Source organism: Quercus suber, unplaced genomic scaffold (assembly GCF_002906115.3).
Source record: "Quercus suber isolate HL8 unplaced genomic scaffold, Cork oak 2.0 scaffold_88, whole genome shotgun sequence".
Classification (NCBI taxonomy): domain Eukaryota; kingdom Viridiplantae; phylum Streptophyta; class Magnoliopsida; order Fagales; family Fagaceae; genus Quercus; species Quercus suber.
The window spans coordinates 1,237,275-1,257,819 of record NW_027069553.1 but is presented as its reverse complement, the minus strand read 5'-3'; the positions used below and the strand labels follow the sequence as shown (position 1 = coordinate 1,257,819).

The 20,545-nt window shown below is 36.9% G+C and overlaps 1 protein-coding gene and 1 non-coding gene across 2 annotated transcripts; one reads left to right on the top strand and one right to left on the bottom strand.

Annotated features, from left to right (window-relative positions):
- Positions 1-664: 664 nt before the first annotated feature.
- Positions 665-1,906, top strand: LOC136067862 (uncharacterized). Its single transcript, XM_065774223.1, has one exon. The coding sequence runs from the start codon at positions 665-667 to the stop codon at positions 1,904-1,906; it is 1,242 nt and encodes a 413-aa protein (XP_065630295.1).
- On the bottom strand, positions 1,044-1,152 carry LOC112030206 (small nucleolar RNA R71). The gene has a single exon (XR_002884849.2). It is a non-coding gene; the product is annotated as a small nucleolar RNA R71 (small nucleolar RNA).
- Positions 1,907-20,545: the final 18,639 nt, after the last annotated feature.

Here is a 20,545-nt window from a genome sequence, read left to right as displayed (position 1 = left end):
TATGGATTCAATTGATGATTTGGTTTTATACTTAAGAAGCGAAGAAGAACATGCTTTTGATTTTTAAAATAAGGATTTTAACGAGAATATTTTCCATGATAGCAAGATTGATTTCTAGATTATCATGTATTGAGGTAGGAAAAATTAATGATCATAAATATATGTTGATTTGACTTGCAAGGCGGATTCCAAAACCTTAATTCCTTTCCCTTGATTGTTTACATCTTTTTATTTCTATATATCTTTTGCTTAGTTTAACTATTTACTTAATTTTATTATTTGCTTAGTTTATTTAATTTCAAAATAACCAATTTTTATTAAACTATATTAGGATTAATTTGGTTAAGGTTTAATTAATTTTCCTACGTTGATTCAAGTCCCTGTGGGTTCGACTTCGTTCTTGTCAAACTATACTTTGGTACAGTTCGTAGACTTGCGAGTATTTTAAAATTTCACAAGAAGTTTTTGGCGCCGTTGCCGGGGACTTGGTTAGGAAAATAAATTAGGTTTTAACTAAATTTTTCTTTCTACTAGTTGTAGTTGAAATTTATTTATTTTTAAATAAAAAAAAACAAAAAAAAAATTATTTCTTTGTGCTTGGTGTATGAGAACTTGGATACATGATAAAAAAAATCGTCTTGTTAGTTTTGATTATTCATCCATAATGGGAGAAACAGGAGATGATTCAAAAACTCTTAGGGAGTTGTTCTCACCCATAACCACCAACCTTCCATCTTGCATAGTATTACCTGCAACCACTGCTACACATTTTGAGTTGAAACCACAGATAATCCATCTTCTTCCTACTTTTCATGGATTGGATAGAGAAGATCCTTATATGCATGTGAAAGATTTTCTTGAGATTTGTGCTACTTATAAGTTCCAAAATTTCACTGATGACTCTGTTTGCTTGCGTTTATTCCCTTTTTCCTTAAAGGATAAGGCAAAAGCATGGCTTAATTCTTTGTCACTTGGATCTATCACTTCATGGGAACTGTTGGTCACAAAATTCCTCTCTAAATTTTTCCCAATGGCCAAAACGAATGCTTTAAGGAGAGAAATTGCAGATTTTTATCAAGATGAACAAGGGAAATTTTATGAGAGTTGGGAGAGATTTAAGGACTTGATCTTAAAGTGTCCCCATCATGGTTTTGAAACATGGAGACTAGCACAATATTTTTATAGTGGTTTGACTCAAACAAATCGTAACATGATTGAGTCCATGAATGGTGGTGGATTTTTAAGTCTTGTAGATGATGAGGCATACAAATTTCTTGAGATTTTTTCTGAAAGTTCACAACAATGGGATTTTTCCAACCGTAAAGAGAGATATGCCCATGCAATTAAGAAAGGAGGATTGTATGAAGTCAATGAAGATTTAGACATAAAAGCTAGGTTGGACAATCTCACTCGTAAGGTTGAGGCTTTAGCTTTAGGTAGAGGGATGAATTCTGTCAATCAAGTTCAAAGTGAAACATGTTCTATTTGTGCAAGTCCTATGCATACAACACAAATGTGTCCTTCTACAGTTGGGTACCCTGATTTTTATACTGAGCAAGCAAATGCACTGAACAATTATGGAAAACCATTTGCTAGTCCATTTTCAGAGGCATACAATCCAAATTGGACGAACCATCCTAATTTCTCATGGAGGCAAAATCAGCCTCCCACAAATGTAGGTGGACAACAAGTGCATCAACAAAGTCAATTTTGTCCACCTAGTCAAACATATCCTCCCATTCCTCAATCAACAACTCAGTTTGTAGCACCACCAAGACAACAACCATCTTTGGAGGAGTCTCTCAAAACTTTCATGCAATCAACTAGCCAAGCCATTCAAGAGATGAAAAGTTCCACCCATTTGAATACTCAAGCTATTTCAAAGTTCGAAAATCAAGTTGGCTAGTTAGCAACCCAAGTTGGAGAGAGGGAAAAAGGAAAGTTTCCTAGTCAACCCACACCTAACCCAAAAGGACAATATGCCATCAATTGTTCTTCTAGTCCTATTCATGGACAAGAACATGTTCAGTCTATTACTACTCTTAGGTCCGATAAGCAAGTTGATAATCAAGTGAAAATGCCAAAAGTGGAGGATGATGAAAATATTGTGTTAAAGGAAAAAGGAACTCATAGTTCACATGATGATCATGGAGAAAAGAAGGACAACCCACCATCCATTCCAATTCAAGATCTTAGTTCTCCCCTTGATAAGAGGTTTGTTCCTAAAGCTCCATTTCCTCAAAGGTTAATTAGTACTCAAAAAAGTGCACAATTTGGAGACATTTTGGAGGTTTTTAAGCAAGTGCAAATTAATATTCCATTTCTTGATGCAATTCAGCAAGTCCCTGCTTATGCTAAGTTTCTAAAAGATCTTGTGACAATGAAGAGAAAGACAAATGTTCCTAAAAAGGCATTTTTGACAAAGCAAGTCAGTTCAATCATTTAGAATAAATATCCAGTGAAATGTAAGGATCCAGGATCCCCTACAATTTCATGCAAGATTGGGGATCATCTCATTGAGCGAGCTTTGCTAGATTTAGGGGCAAGTGTGAACTTATTGCCATATTCAGTATACTTACAGCTAGGTTTGGGGGAGTTAAAACCAACAACCATGATACTTCAATTAGTTGATAGGTTTGTGAAAATCCCTAGAGGTATTGTTGAGGATGTGCTGATTAAGGTGGATGCATTCTACTTTCCTATTGATTTTGTTGTGTTGGACACTGAGCCTGCTCTGAATGCCAGTACACAAATCCATGTCATTTTGGGTTGCCCTTTCTTAGCCACATCCAATGCTTTGATCAATTGTCGAAATAGTGTAATGAAGATTTCTTTTGGAAATATGACTGTTGAGCTTAATATCTTCCACATAAGTAAACAAGTGCTAGACAATGAGGATATCTGTGAGGTTGACATGATTGAGAGTCTAGTCCATGATACTTTCCTACAATCGAGTTATGAGGATCCTCTAGAGGCTTGCTTAAATCTTTTTGGTTGCAATTTTGATATTGAACACTCAATTGAAGAGGTCAATGCATTGTTAGATTCTGTTCCTCTTTTAAGTACTGATAGTTGGCAACCAAAAGTGATCCCTCTTCCACTTCCTTCATCCCCACCCCCATCTGCTGTGGAACAACCAAAGCTGGAGTTGAAACCATTACCTAACACACTTAAGTATGCCTTTTTAGGTTCTTCTGAGACTTTACCTGTCATTATAGCTTCAGATTTGGATGACCTTAGGGAACGCCAATTGATAAGTGTACTTCAAAAGCATGAGGAAGCTATAGGTTGGTCAATTGCTGATATCAAAGGTATTAGTCCATCTGTGGTTATGCATAGAATTCACTTGGAAGAGAATGCTAAAACTTCACGTGAACCGCAGAGATGTCTAAACCCTATTATGCAAGAGGTAGTGAGAGCTGAAGTTTTGAAGCTTTTGGATGTGGGTATTATTTACCCAATTTCTGATAGTAATTGGGTGAGTCCAGTTCAAGTTGTACCAAAGAAATATGGCATAACAGTTGTTAAGAATGAGGATGATCAGTTAGTCCCAACTCATGTGCAAACAGGATGGAGAGTATGCATTGATTATCGTAAGTTGAATGCCATGACAAGAAAAGATCATTTTCCTCTTCCTTTTATAGACCAAATGTTAGAAAGGTTAGCTAGTCATGCTTATTATTGTTTTCTTGATGGATATTCTGGATATAATCAAATTCCCATTGCACCAGAAGATCAAGAAAAGAAGACCTTCACATGCCCCTTTGGGACATTTGCCTACCGTCGCATGCCATTTGGTTTATGTAATGCTCCTAGTACATTTCAGAGGTGTATGATTAGTATTTTTCTGATATGGTGGGACGATTTTTGGAGGTATTTATGGATGACTTTTTAGTATTTGGGTCCACTTTTGCAGAATGTTTGCACCGCCTATCCTTAGTGTTAGTGCGGTGTAAGGAGAAGAATCTTGTTCTTAATTGGGAGAAATGTCATTTTATGGTGAGAAAGGGAATTGTTCTTGGGCATGTCATTTCAGAGAATGGTATTGAGGTTGATAAGGCCAAAATAGATTTGATTTCTAACTTTCCACCTCCTCGGTCTGTTAAGGAAATTAGATTATTTTTGGGTCATGCAGGATTCTATCGAAGGTTTATCAAGGATTTTAGTAAAATCTCAAGGCCCTTATGCAACCTTCTTGCCAAAGATGCCCCGTTTGTGTTTGATGATGAGTGTCTCCATGCATTTAAGAGACTAAAAACTGAGTTGACTTCTGCACCTATCATTCAACCACCTGATTGGAAAGTGCCTTTTGAGATTATGTGTGATGCCTCTGATTATGCAATTGGTGCTATTTTAGGATAGCGGGTTTGAAAGGTTCCCCATGTGATTTATTATGCTAGTAAGACTCTAAATGATGCTCAAATGAACTACTCTACAACAGAAAAGGAGTTGTTAGCAATTGTTTTTGCCTTGGATAAATTTAGGTCTTATTTGTTGGGGTCTAAGGTCTTAATTTATTCAGATCATGCTACACTGAAGTATCTTTTCTCCAAAAAAGATGCTAAAGCTCGACTTATCCGATGGATTTTATTGTTACAAGAATTTGATCTTGAGATTCGAGATAAGAAGGGAACCGAAAATGTAGTAGCTAACCATTTGTCTAGATTAATTGTTGAGCACACTGATGACAGTTTACCTATTCTTGAATCTTTCCCTGATGAGCAGTTGTTGCATGTATCCCATAGACCTTGGTATGCTGATATTGCAAACTATCTTGTCATTAATCAAATGCCTTCGCATTGGACTAAACAAGATAAGTCTAAATTTGTGGCTGAGGTTAAGTATTTCTTTTGGGATGATCCATACTTGTTTAAGTACTGTTCTGATCAAATAATTAGGAGATGCATATCTCCTTTTGTCATGATCATGCTTGTGGAGGCCACTTTAGTTCAAGAAAGACTGCTGCCAAGATTTTGCAATGTGGATTTTATTGGCCTTCCATTTTTCATGATTCCCATGCATATTGTTCAGCTTGTGAGGGATGCCAAAAGTTAGGGAGTATTGGAAAAAGAAATATGATGCCATTGAACCCTATTTTGATTGTTAAGGTATTTGATGTTTGGGGTATTGATTTCATGGGTCATTTTCCTAATTATTTTGGTAACTTATACATCCTTGTTGCTGTTGATTATGTTTCGAAGTGGGTTGAGGCCATTGCATGTAGAATTAATGATCACAAGGTTGTAGTCAAGTTTTTGAGAGAGAATGTGTTTGCACGGTTTGGTACACCACGTGCCATTATTAGTGATGGGGGAAAGCACTTTTGCAATAGAGTTTTTGAGCAGCTAATGAAGAAATATGGGATCACTCATAAGGTTGCAACACCTTATCACCCACAGACAAGTGGTCAAGTAGAGATATCTAATAGGGAAATCAATAGAATATTGGAGAAAACAGTTAATCCTACTCGGAAAGATTGGTCTTTAAGACTTAATGATGCATTGTGGGCATACCGTATAGCATTTAAGACTCCCATTGGAATGTCTCCTTATCGAATTGTGTATGGTAAGGCTTGTCACCTCCCTGTTGAGTTAGAGCACAAAGCTTATTGGGCTATTAAGCGGTTGAATTTTGATCTTGACAAAGCATGTGCTGAAAGGAAACTCCAAATCAATGAGTTGGAAGAAATTTGCAATGATGCATACAATTGTGCCAAATCATATAAGGATCGAATGAAAAGGGTTCATGATAAAAACATCTTGAGAAAATCATTTGAACCTGGTCAGAAAGTTCTTCTTTATAATTCTCGTTTGCATCTCTTCCCTGGTAAGTTACGATCTCGATGGACTAGTCCATTCATAGTTCACACTGTTTATCCCCATGGTGCTATTGAGATTGAGAATCCTAAAAATGGTGATATGTTTAAAGTTAATGGCCAACGTTTGAAACCATTTTTAGAACTTGAGCCTCCAGAAGTTGAAGAAGTCATCTTGGATGATCCTATTTATTAGGATTGATCCCAGTTGTGTTTATCAGGTTTGCATTTATTTATTTATTTTCTTTTCTTTTTCTCTTGTTTATTTTCTGCTTCTAGATTAGACTTTGTGTTTATTTTCTTGTTTAGCTTTATTTGCTTTTGTTCTAGCTGATATTTGATAGAAATTGAAATTTATAACAATCAGCTTGATCAAGGTACGTCTCCTCCTTCTCCTTACCTTACTTGTTTCTACTAGGTTCTCATGTTGCATATTAATATTTCTCTCTCTTTTCATTCAAGACATATATTTGAGAGTATCATTTTTAACATTGAGGACAATGTTTAGTTTAGGTTTGGGGGGGATGTATATAGATTTTTATCTTTTTGTTTTGTTTTGTTTAGTTGTGTAAAAAAAAAAAAAAAAAAATCGTTTGCCTAGCTTGAGGTTTATGTTTTGAGTTCGTTATACTACTCTTGCTTAAAGAATTTCATTACTTTCATGCTCAATTCATTGCACATGCATGTAGCCACTCAGACACAACTTGTTGTTGAAGGATAAAAATGATTAGAAAATCTTGATGATAACAATGTGGAGACTGTAACTCCTGTGAATTTTGAGCCAATCACTATTTTTATGAGGGTTATTTATTGTTTCTAATCTTAAAGTTCATTTGGAAGTGTGCAATATATTTCCCTTGTTATAGTCTCATTATTCTTTCTTTTGGCCAAGAAAAAAAAATGATTTTATGCCACACTTGAATTTTTTGAAGTCATTGATGTTGAATGAACTATACTAGTCTTTGAGAGATGAGATTAGGCCATTTTTGTCTACTTTGACCCATATATGTGTGTGTGTGTGTGTGTGTGTGTGTGTGTTTTTTTTTTTTTTCTTTTTCATACATTATCGCTAATCACCTCGTTGAGCCTTTTAATTAGCCTTTCTTTCTTAAAGCCCTTATCCATAGTGTTTCAAGATGGAATTTGATCAGTTTGTTTCGATGTGGTGGTTTGTGTGAGAATTCAAAGAAAAAAGAAAAAAATTGGAAAAAAAAAAAAAAAAAAAGAGAAAAGTGTCAAAAAGAAGAAAATAAAATGTTTGTTTCGATGTGGTGGTTTGTGTGAGAATTCAAAGAAAAAAGAAAAAAATTGGAAAAAAAAAAAAAAAAAAAGAGAAAAGTGTCAAAAAGAAGAAAATAAAAAGGGTTCTCATCAAATTTTGAGAAGTGAAATGGAAGGAATGATTACTGCTTTGAAGAAGAAGAGGTGAAAAAAAAAATTATTGAATGGAAGTTCCAAAAGAGTTGACATTCTGACAAATCTTGAAAACACTTCTTATTATTTACCTTTACCCATTTTTATTTCATTCCCTTTACTTTTACCTTACATTACATCCTAATAAAGTCCTTATTTAATCTTGAAGATTGTATAGTTCAGATGTTGATATGATTGAATAAAAAGTGTGGTATAAATTCTTTTTGGCATCCTTTCATGAGACTACTTGTTCTTTTTTGATTATGCGTTTTTCATGTGATTTATATGTGAGATGTTTGATTTTGCTTACATTATTCTGCTCACATATATTGTTGAGAGTGTTACACCCCATTTCAGAGTGATTTCATTTGTTGAGTGATAACGCCAGAAAGATTTGAGTTGAAGCATACTTTCAAATAGAGATTCGAGTCAAGTTTATTCTAAAACTAAGAGTATGTTTAGGTTGGCTACCACTATTCACTCACATTGAGTTTTGATGGCATGAGAAATTTCTTTAGCATTTGTAATGTTTTTGAACTTGAACTAATCCTCTTTGCAAAAGGCAATTGAAAAAAAAATTGTTTTTTTTTGTTTTGTTTTGTTTTGTTTATTTTAGTATTCATTCTCAGAATTTTGTGGGTATATTCCCTGCAAACCCTCACATGACTACAACTCGACCACTAGTGTAAGCTAAGGATTTAAAGGCTTGTTGCATACGCTAAATGCAATTGAAATTTCCAGCGAAAGTGGATTAGTTAGGATTTCCTTTTTCTTTGTATTTAATTTCTTTGTTTAGTTTTACTCTTTATCTGTTTTGCTCAAGGACTAGCAAAATGTAGGTTTGGGGGTATTTGATGTGCATGAAATATATACAATAAAATACTCACATATCTACATATTTAGCTTTACTTTTATGTTATTTTGTGACTGATTATGTAATATCTTTGTGTTGCAGGTAACAAGGGCTTTACATGCAAAGTGAGGCTAGGCCAATTGAATCAAGCAAACTTACATCCAGTTAGGCATGAATATTAAATTTAAGTCCAATTGGAGTAAGGAATTAAAGGAAATTTGCACCAAATCCAAGTCCAATTTAGATTAGGATTCCAGCCTGCACATCAGTTAGTATTTTTGGCATAACTTTCGGGTCAGATGTCCAATCAAGATGATTCAAGTTGGGCTGGAAATTTAACTTAAAGGGCTACAACTTTGTAGTTTAATAGGAGCCCGAATTCTGAAGTTAAATGGGCCAAAATAGTCGGTTAAATAAAGCCTAAAATCTGGGATTTTCTCCAAACGGGAATTTAACTTGTAATAGGATTCATTGACCTATTTAAAGGCTTTTTAGGGCAAAATTCAAGGAAGCTAGTCCTAGGGCTGAGATGTAAAACAGAAAATTGGAGCAAGAGGCAGTGCCGCATGTGGCTTCTCTGTAACTTTTCTCCATGATAGCATTGTGACTATTTCTTTCTCTATTTTATTTGTCTAATTTAATGTTTAGTATTTTATTCTTTTGTTTTATTTCAATTACCATGAGTAGCTAAATTTATAATTAGGGTTGAGGATGAAACCTTGTTAAGAATTACTAGTAATATTTATGTAATTTAATTTTTCCCACAATAGTTGTTCTTTAATTGTTTAAATTGTTCTTGCTTCATATCAATTGACTAAGATGAGATTCTAGATATGAGTTCAATCATGTTTTTCTCATGATTTAGGATTTGTATTAATTAATTGAATGCTTGGTTTATTAATTCTTGATTATAAAATTGGATATCATTTGTGATTTGCCTGTCAATAGATACAATTTATGATTTGATTTTTAGAATTGGATATATCTTGTGATTTGTTTGGCTACGGATACAATTGATGATTTGGTTTTATACTTAAGAAGCGAAAAAGAACATGCTTTTGATTTTTAAAATAAGGATTTTAACAAGAATATTTTTCATGATGGCAAGATTGATTTCTAGATTATCATGTAGTGAGGTGGGAAAAATTAATGATCATAAATATATGATGATATGACTTGCAAGGCGGATTCCAAAACCTTAATTCCTTTCCCTTGATTGTTTACATCTTTTTATTTCTTTATATCTTTTGCATAGTTTAACTATTTGCTTAATTTTATTATTTGCTTAGTTTATTTAATTTCAAAACAACCAATTTTTATTAAACTAGATTAGGATTAATTTGGTTAAGGTTTAATTAATTTTCCTACGTTGATTCAAGTCCCTGTGGGTTCGACCTCATTCTTGTCAAACTATACTTTGGTACGGTTTATACACTTGCGAGTATTTTAAAATTTCACAACAGGAAACGAAGCATTTTCTGGGGAAGTATGAAAGAGGAGGAAGAGCTGAAGAGAAAAGGGACACGGGAGCTTACCAAAAATCTTCTATGCAATGTTAATCTCGTGGGCTCCACCATTTTGGCAAAAAGTGGAGTTCAACCCTAAGTTACGTGACTAGAGTTTTCTAACCAAACAAGAGTTTTTGACTTTTTCATTAATAGTGGGTTTGAGTGATGAGTAATGAGTAATGAGTGATGAGAAATGGGTGATGAAAACTGAGTGATGAGTGACCATTTTTTTTAACCAAACCAGCCCTTAATTTTAATGCCCAAAATATATGATGCTTCTCAATATCAATTACTATCGGAAGAATATATCCACATATGGTGTAGGAATATCAAGAATAGTAGAAACTTTCTTCACATAACACAAGATTCTTTCAACCCATATAATTTTCTGACGTGCATATCTAATTCTCATTTTGAGTATAACCCTTGGCCACTAATTTGGCTTTAAATCTTTCCACTTTTCTTGAAACATCACTCTTTCTATGAAAATTCATTTGCATCCAACAACTTTCATCCCTTTGTGTCCTTTTATGAGTGTCTAGGACACCCTTTTTATTTTTTTATTTTTTTTAAGATTAGTGTCTTCTAATAATTTTTACTATTTTAAAGATGATAATATTAGACATATCAAATCCCACAGAAATTTGAGTACTTCCTTTCAAAGGCATTGGATCTATAGCTTTTACCATTATCAACTCTATATCCCTTTGTTCTTCCAAAAATTCTTCCAAAAATTTCTCTTGAAAATCATTGATATCCTCAATTTCAAAATGATCCTCCAAGAATTTTACATTTCCAAAATAACTCGACTTTTGAGATCATATAAACCTATATCCTCTAGACCTTTGTGATTGACTTGCCATAACACTCCTTTTTATTTCATATTACAATTTATCCTTATTAGAATAAAAAATGAAACATAAGCAATACATCCTTATATGAAATAAGCTAGCTCTTACCAATAAGCAACTCATGAGGTGTTTTCCTTGAGGATTTAGTGAGACTTCTATTTAGGATATGCTTAGCAATTGGAATGTAGTCACCCCAAAATGAAGTTGGCAAATATGTTGTTTCTATTATAGATCTAATCCTTTTAGGGAGTATTTGAGACAAATTTTATTAGCAAAATAACCTCAACATCACCTGAGACATACTCACCACCTCTATTTTAATTAATAGATTTATCAAATTGTTTGTACATTTTTCAACATCAAATATTTTAGTGATAAGCTTCTCTATAGCCTCCAGTTTTTGTTTTATGAAATAAGCAATTTTCATATCTTGAGAAATGATCAATAAAATTAATAATGATATCCTCCTCCAACAATTATATTCATAGCATTATAAACATCAATATCAACCCACTCCAAAACTTCAGAAGAGTGATCTCTTTTAGTCATTTTTCCTTCAATGCAACTTTCTCATGTTGGATTATATTCTAATACGACATCACTTAACAAAATCAAACTTAATTTTTCTACTTTTGTTTACTGACATATCCCAATTTAAGTGCCAAAAATAATTTTAATTATCTTTCACAAAAATGTAAACATTACACTCTTCTGCCTTATAAATGGACTTGAAATTATTTCGAAATTCATATAGTACTACTACATCATTTTTCTTCATAAGAACCATTCATTTCCTAAATAAAAATCATAACTAAGTTTTTCTAGTATATAAACCTATAATAAATTTATCCTAAAACTCTAATCAACTAACTTAAAATTAGATTCACTATTTATAATTTCAAAAAAAAACTTCAATACCTTTAATATTGTTTCATCCTTTCCAATATAAATTTAACTTATACAATCTATTTTCAGTGGCTCCTTAAACCTCTGCAAGGTATATATTAGAAGTATGAGCAATAACTCTTGAATTGGCCCACCAAAATCCAAGCTTAATAATAGTGGTATTAATTTCCTTGAAAATTAGATTGCGAAAAGCCTTTGGGTTGATTCTCATGGGATCTTGAAACCGAATTACATTTAGATCTTTTATGTTGTGGTTTCTTGTTAAGATTGCAAAAGATTTGTTTTGTTTTGACCTTGACATTAGGCTTGACATAGGTACTCTTGTTACTTTTTCAATCACTTCTATAACTTTTGTATTTTCTTTTCTTCTTAAACCTTTGGCTTCCTTTGGGAACGAACTCCTTTTGCAAAAAATAAGTCCTGCCTTATTAATAGTTTATTGTGAAATATAAGCTATGCTTAAGCATGCACTAGAAAACTAGTAGTGAATTTTATATCAGAACAAGTCTTAGGCTCAAATAGTTTCTAAAAAAAAGTCTTAGGCTCAATTAGTATTTTGTGCTTGAGGTTTATAAATGATTAAAATCACTGAACTCTTACTTGACAAGGATCTTATTCTATATAATGTAATATATGCTTAGAAAAATAGTTCAATATACGACCTCGATAATACCACTTCAAATAAACCTATACAAGTCCATGACCAAGTATTTCTAACAGCATCAAACACAAGTGCAGTCTCGACTAACTAAAGACATTCTAAAAGGAATAGCTTCTAATAAGTACCATCACCGCGAGCAACTGGCAAGACTTTTGACAGATCCAATGAATGCAGAAAATACAAGGTGCTAATTAAAGTTTTTAGCATCCAAAAGAACGTGTGGAGTAAGCAGTGAAGTAATAACAAGCAGGTCATCCATAGAAGCAATATGAGTGTTGACTTGAAAAATATAAAATTCCCTTACAATGTCCGTACACTATTATCCAATGATTTTTCTTTTTTAATAATTGGAAAGTTTGAGAGAAGGGGATTAAAACCTCGATTAACCTAATGGTGTATCATGTATGTTACATTTTTTAAGGCTAAATTATATTACACTCTAATTTTGATCAAAATTCATTCTGCACCTCTATAGGGGTCTTTTTTGTTGTGCGTTGGGCTGGGCTGCCTCTTGCGATAGTGGGCCTAAGTATTCTCAGTAAGGAAGTCGAGACTAGTACAACTGCAACTCAATTTGGGCTGGCTTGTGCACAAACTATGCCTCGTCTGTCAGGAGTATGCTTATGGTAGGTAGAACTGTTTCAGATGAGTCATGGCAGACAAATATAATAACAACAACAAAACAGAGTCCTCTGACTATTTAATAAATGACCAAATAATCCCTATTTATGAAACATAATCATAGTGGTAACAATGACTTTACAAAGAAAATAATGAGTAAATAATAATATAAGTTAATCAAGAAGAAACATAAATCAAGTCAAGTCTGGTCCGCAAAAGCAAAACCAAAGAGGGAAGAATGCCTCCTCTCAATGCAGCTAATCTCTTAGGAAAGATCCTGCCATGAAGATTAATAGCTTTGAGGGAAACGAACCTAAATGGTTAGTGCCCAAAGAAATCCTTTTTACTTTTTGGAAGAGAGCGGGATTTTGAGAAGGAGAGAGGGAAATCGACCTACTGGTGCATGCCCACCATATTAACTCTCTCCATTTTTCTTTTCTCTTCTTCTTTCCTTGTTTTTTTTTAGTTTTCTTCTTATCTTTTTCTTTCCTTTTTTTTTACTTTTTTTTTTTTTTTTAAATTTCGTGATCCTCCCCTATTTTTGATCCCCTTTTCTGGGTACGGCAAGGGTCTTCTTATAGTGCCTGCCATGACCAAATTTTACTATTTTGCCCCTTAACCACCTTTGTCTGGTCTAGGTGTACTTGCCAACCACAACTGGTTCGTCTGTATGCCACCTCCTACTTCCAAACAAAGGAAGGTTGTTTTATTTATTAGTTTGTCGTGGCACCCTTTCCTGCCATGGTGTGGGTGCTCTCTCTCTGTATCCCTCAGGGCATGCACATAGCGGTTCCCCCTCAACCTTGCTTCTTTTTGGTGGTCTGTCATCCCAGCAGGATGTACCCCCCAAAAGAGTTTGGGCAGGAGCAGCAAAATAGGTCTTTTCCCCTCTCCCCACCGCCAAACCATACTCCCTTACCTTTGACCCATGACCCCACCACATCCCATATTGGCTGGGTACAAGCCGGTGGTGCCTAGGCCTTGCGTGTGCCTCCTTTTCATGTATGTCCAAAATCTACCTACTGCTCATGCCTTTGCCACGATCTTGAGGCTTGCTTGCACAGTTTGTCGCCCTTCTTTGACCTTTTATGTGGGTTGTTTTATAATTCTCCGCTCCCTTTAAGGGCTAGGCTTTATTTGATATTGGGCTTTACATTTTTTACAGCCTATTTCTTGATTGCCATCATGTCCTGCCATTCTACTCTGTCATTCCTGCTGTAATGACTTGATCCTGATGGGCCTCTTCAGCCCTGCCATTTATTCTTTCCCCAATGGCTTAGCATAACCATGGGTTTTCTTACTTATGGGCTCCTGTGTCCCTTTTGTTTTCCATTGGGCATCTTCGGCCCATTTACTTGTCTTGGATTTCCTCGACCCTTTTCCTAACTTTATGTTCCCATGAGCTTTTACTAACTTCATTGGGCTTTCCCAGCCCAACTACTTTATACTTATCTTTGGGGTTTGTGGGCCTACCATCAATCCCCTACTCTCTTTGCTTGCATTGTTTTAGGCCTGCTGTGGCCCATTCTGACTTTTCTACATCATACACTGCCCATGGGTTTGCTATTTGCTATTTCTCTCTTTCTGGACTCTTTTGAGTCCATTTGCTTCCTCAAGGCCTATTTATTTATTTTATGGACCTGTGATCCATTATTCCTACCGCTTGGACTTAATGGTTCTTGTTTTCTATCTTTTTGCCAACTTCTTTTTGATTTGTGTTGCTGGGCTTCTTTCCTTCTCTATGACTTCTTAAAAATGGCCCTCATCATTTAGCCCCCTAATCATATGAAGCATTCCTCCAGTTCATATGTGAATGAAAGACTTCCTTATCCTTTGTGTCTCTATTCCTTCTTTTCCTTCGTGGGCTTTTTTGAACAGTGGACCCCACCTCATTCATATATAAGTACATATACATATGTGTATATATATATATATTTTTTTTTTCTTTTCTTGCCGCGAACAGGGTTATCTTTTCGAATTTCCCAGATTGGCAGTTATTCTAAAACATAGCTGCTGTTTCATTAATTTCATTCTCTTCTTGATGGCTGAACCAACGCCTCCCTTTAGGCCGGTATTAATGACCGAGTTATTTAAAAGAGAGTCTCTCTGCAATCCAAACACAAACTCTTTCTTTTCCAAAAAAAGAAAAACTCTATCTGTTTCCCTTCCTCCACCATTTTCTTCTTTTCAAAAACTTATACCCATCTTACTACGATCAAGCCTTTATACTATGGTGCTGGTGAAAAGCCAGGGCTTTTCCACTGTAAAGGGAAAGAAGCCATTTCTGATCCTCTCGTCGCACAAGAGATAGGCGAGGAGGCCGCGTACTCCGAGTAGGACCATTCTGATGAGGAAGAGGCGCAGCACGACCCAAACAGTGAATTCGTCTCTTTAATCGATCCTTGGTATGATGTCCATCTCATTTTCCCAAGATTCTTGGTGATTATGAGCCGCCGTTGCCGGCCGTGTGTGGCTCACTCTTTGTCAGCAAAACCCCAATGTTTCTTGGGCCTTGTTGGCCTCATCGATCCTGATTTAGTCATTTGTCAAGGCCTTTCTCTCCCCGTGCCTATCCATTTCAAATTTGGGTCAAGTACTGCCTTCAATTGGAAGGAATGGGTAGACAGCGAGTTATCCGATACAGGCTTCATGGGTTTATTGCAACAGGCCAGTGTTTTGAAGGTCGTGGTCTTATCCTGGTGCCTTTCCAACTTCCGAGACCTCTACAACCTCTGTCATTTGGTTCGCCGGTGGTGTACCACCACCCATACTTTCTTCGTCTCCTGTGGCGAACTCACCGTGACCCTTGAAGACGTGGCCAATCAATTACTCTTGCCGGTCCTCGATGATTTTAATCCTGCCACCTTAGAACTTTCTTCGAAAGAAGTGACAATTGAAGTTGAGTTGAAGAAAATGATGACTGGAAACGCCAAGTTATTGTATTGGGTTAGTTCTTCTTCCAAATTTTCTATAGTTGCTCGTTGTGCAGCTTTTGTTGCCTTTTGGCTTTGCAAGTTTGTTTTTGGATCCCACCCCCACTATGCCATAAAACCTTTGTACTTTCGTTTGGCCATCAAAATATCTACTGGGGTGAGTCTGCCTCTGGCTCCTTTGTTCCAGGGGCATTTGTATGTCCAACTAGACATTCTTCGTAGTGATGAAAGCCAAACAAGGTCCTGTCACATAGTTACCTCCTCTGTTCATAGTACTATCCTGCAGCAATTGTTATTTGAGCAATGTGCTCAACATTTGGCAAAGTGTAGGCCCATTCGCTTTGCTAGAGAGAAGTATCAATCCTGCCTGAGGGTAATTACTGACTTCTGCGGCAGATTTGAGTCCGATTTTCCTTTGGCTTTTTGTTGGTCTGGTTTGAAGCCTATTGATTATTCTGTTGTTGAGTCTTTTGATGAAGGTGTTGGTTTCTCCTGGAGAGCTTACAGAAATTTGAGTACAGGTTATACATGTATAGATTCTGCAATGGGTTTGTTTATTGATACTATTGGAACTACTACTCCTTTGGCCAGTTTTGATGAGACAGGGATCACCTATTTGGCGGCCACCAATGCCAGATGGTTTCCTTACTTGGCCGATAAAGGTGTTAGGTTTGTTCATTATCCTGCCAATTAGGTAAGAAGGCAGTTTGGGCTAGATCAGGACATTCCTGATAAACTTTCCTATCTTATAGAGTCCCCTACTTCGGTCAGACCTTTTTTACAGCATACCGCCTTTGATTTTTGGAGATAGCGTTTTATTGCAGTTACAGTTCCTGGCTTGCTGAGGGAGGGCCTTTGCACTCTTGCTATGCATGGATACTGACAGGCTGTAATGACTTCGTTTGAGCAAGAGTTGACAGGTAGTCGCAGTTTCTCCCTCATTCCTCCTGATGGGCTCAGTATGGTTGTCTTGCCTAATTCTCGGTTGCTCTTGCCTTCCAAGTCCGTGTTGGCGTATGCTAGGAAACAGAACCGATCTGCTATCTTTGAATGGGATAAGGAGAAGAAGGGATGGTATTGGCACACAGGTGATTATCCTCCAGGTTAGGAAAAGAAAATTAAAGTGAAGAATCTTCCTGCCAAGCTTAAATCTTCCAGCAAGCCCAAATCTGCTACTCCATGGCCACCCACGGATGCTACTCCTGCCAGTAGAACACGAGGTAGCAAGAGAAAGACAACTCCCCATCCCACATTGGCTGTAGAGCGGAGAGTAAGTCATTTTTAATTTTGCTTCGTCCTTCTCATATATATATATATATATATATATTACTTTCCCTGTGGTTGAATCTGACATGCTTACTGACTTCTTTCTTTAACTTTGTCTCTTGGCCCCCTCTTTCTGTAGTTTAAGCATAAGGAAGATATGTCTATCACCCATCCCATACTGCTTGATGAACCTAAATTGGAGGTACATCTCCTCTCTCTTCTCCTTTTTTTTTTTTTTCATTTATTTGCATGTGTTCAGTCTGCCATTCGCTTTTGGTTACCTCATTCACCTAAAAAGTTACTTTGATATTCATATCTCCTTCCTTTTTTTTGTCTTCTAGGATGAGCCCAGGCCTCTCTCTGTGTACCACCCCATAGTTGAGGAGCTGTCTACCTCCATGGGCATGCCCATGGAAGGCTTTTTTAATGGGACTGACACATCGTTTGCAACACCTCCCCTTTCCGATGCTACGCGTGGGGTTCCTACTGAGGCTCCCACCTCTCCCACTAGGCCGGTACGTATAGATGAGGGTACTCATACTGGGAAGGTTGGTGAGGCCACTGTTATTCTTGCCGAGACATCTGTTTCCCAAGAGAAGATCATTCCTCCTATCACATCCCTTGTTATCTCCACTAGTGACCCCTTCGCAGCTCTATCTTAGGCTGTGAAGGATGGTTCTTCTTTGGTAGTCACCCCATCTTCCATTCCTAGTTCTACCATACATGGTCCTGATTCGGACTTGTCCTCTGAGGAGCCTGAGGACATTCTTGAGGATCCTAAGGATGAGCCAGTCTTGAAGAAGAGGATTTCTGACTCTGATGAAAAGGAGAGCACTCCCCTCGAGGCTGGATTCATGGGTATGTGCCTTTTTCCCTTCCTTTTTCATTATATTTATCTCTTTCTTTTTTCTTTTCTTTTTTTTGCTAAGTTCACTCTTCCCCCCTTTATATTTTATCTCTTCTTTACATGTACGCTTATTTTCCTACTTGCAGAGACCTTTGAGGGGTTAGGGGTTGTCGCAAACGTAGGCATACTCTCAACCATTCCTTCTACCACACCCACAATACCTGTTTCTGCCATTCCCACAGCGCCCGTTTCTGCTGTTCCTTCTATGCTTGTTTCTGCTATTCCCATAGCCCCTATTCCTATTGGCTCTGGTAAGCTTCCTTTCCCCTTATTTTCTTCTTCATTTCTTCCTTGTGAGTTTGTCTTTTTTTTTTTTTTTTTTAGATTGCTGCTTCTCATTTCATGTTTTGTGCCTTCTTGATAAGTCTACTTCCCACTACCCCCTCTCAGTTTGAGGTGGGTAGCAGTTCTGCCATCGTTCTAGACCCTGTGAGTGAAGCTGCATCCTTTTTCACCTGCTTTGATCAGCCTGAGGTCAATGACCTTGGTCCTTCGGACTTCTGGGGTTCTAGGCCTCCTTATGTGGATTTCCATGGCTTCAAAGTCCCCGAGGACTGTGTTTCTCATTTGGTGATGGTCTATAGCAGTCGTGGTGACTTTATGCAGGGATTTCGACTTGGTCATTCTACCAGAGAGCACTTCTTGAAGATGCTGGGGAGCGTGATGAATGATATTGAGTATAACTTTGTTGACACTGTTTCTACCGAGAGGATCTTGCAGTGGAGGGCTGCGATTCAAGAGCTAATTAGTGTGGGCTTTATTGTGGAGTTCATCGTGGACCATCTCCGTGAGGTTGCCTATTCCGTCTTTATGACAAGAGTTCAGCCAGTTGTTGATGCTATTGACACTCGAATTGAGATTCTAAAGAAGGAGGTGGCAGACTTGGAGGCCGTCGCGAATGCCTTCTTTCTAGCATTGGTGGGTCTAGCCATTTTGGAGATCAGACTCTCATTTTCAGACTCCGTTGATGAGATGCAGTTTCCTTCCTTCTTTTTCCTTTTGTGTTGTTTTCTTCCTCTTATTACTCCACTCAGTACACTTATATGTTTCCTATAGCACTTATTTGGCGTGTATTTGCCACAATTTGGGTTTGTAACTATGATGCTACACTTTACTACTACTTTTACTATTGCTATGACATAGAGTGCTAATATTTTGTACTTTTTCATTACATATTCATGAAAGCACGTTACAATTCTGCCTTGTGACATAGTCACTTGAAAGAATAAAAAGGTAAAGGAAACATAAAAACTTTTTATGAAGGCAAAAGAAAGGGATAACTACATAACTTTTCTCCCTAGGCATAATAACGTTTCAGCCATTTCCCATTGATGGGATCCATTAAGTCTCTACCATCCATTTGAGTCAAACAGTAATATCCACTTTGATGCACCTCCCTTATCATAAGGGGCCCTTCCCACTTTGGTGCAAACTTAGATGGTCCTACCATGCCTCGCTTAACATAGTATGCCACTTTTAACACAAGTTGTCCTTTTGTGAACACTCTCTCTTTGGTCATCCTGTCATAGGCTTTAGTCATCTTTTGTCTGTATCTGCAGTTGCATTCCTGGGCTTTTTCTCTCTTTTCATCAAGTCGTTCTAGATCTTCGCACCTTTCTGCTACAAAGACTTCTTCTTCTTTTTATTTTTCTTGCATCTGCATAACTCTTAGAGATAGAGTCATTATTTCTGCTGGGCTTACCACCTCAGTTCTGTAGACCAAGGAAAAAGGTGAGAAACCTGTGGCTGTCTTTGGTAAATTTCTATAAGCCTAAAAAGCATCTGGCAGGTGCACTGCCCATCCTTCTGTATACTCTTGGCTCATCTTACTGATAATTTTTATGAGAGTTTTGTTCGTTGCCTCTGTTTGTCTATTTCCTTGAGGGTAATAAGGTGATGAACGGTGGTGTTTGACTTGGTAGAACTATAGCATCTTTCTTATGTCACTATTGACAAATGGCATGCCATTATCACTGATGATCCTATAGGGAACTCCAAACCTTACAATTATATTTTCTTTGATGAAGTTTGCCACTGCTCCTCCTGTGGCTTTACAGAGTGGTACTGCCTCTGCCCACTTAGTAAAATACTCTGTAACCACTAGTATCCATATGTATCCACACAATGGTGGGTTCACCGGTACAACCAAGTCAAGCCCCCTAGTGTGGAAGGGCCATGGTGTGACCATGCTATGTAAATTCTGCAGATAGGTGTGAATCAAATTGGCTTGTATTTGGCAACTGTGGCATTTTTTTACAAATTCTGCCACATCTTTCTTCATGATAAGCCAGTAGTAGCCCATTTGTAGTAGGCATCTGTAAAGCTTTTTCTTTCCTTGGTGCTCCCCACACTCTCCTAAGTGTACTTCTTTTATCATTTCTCTTGCTTCTTTAAGACCTAAACATCTCAAAGGATCCCCATCATACCCCTTTTTGAAAAGGACTGTATTATGCAAAAAGTAACGTGTTACCAACCTCTTAAACTTGTATCTTTCACTATGCTTTTGTGGTAGGATGCCTTTTGTCAAGTATTGTATGAATGGGCTTCTCCAGTCCTCGCTAATGAACACAGCATAACTTTCCTCTCTTTTTGCTACAAGTTGGCAGGTCTCACACTAGGTTTAGACTTGGTCTGCTTTTTTACCCATGTTTGGCCAATAGAAGCCTGCCCTTTGAAGTCTGCGGTAAAAACTGACCTCCCTGTAGGATTCACAAGTATTGTCATGTACTCCCTTCAACTTTCTCTGGGCCTCTTCCTACCCCATACATCTGTACAAGACCCCCACCTGGCATCCTGCGGTACAGTTCTCCC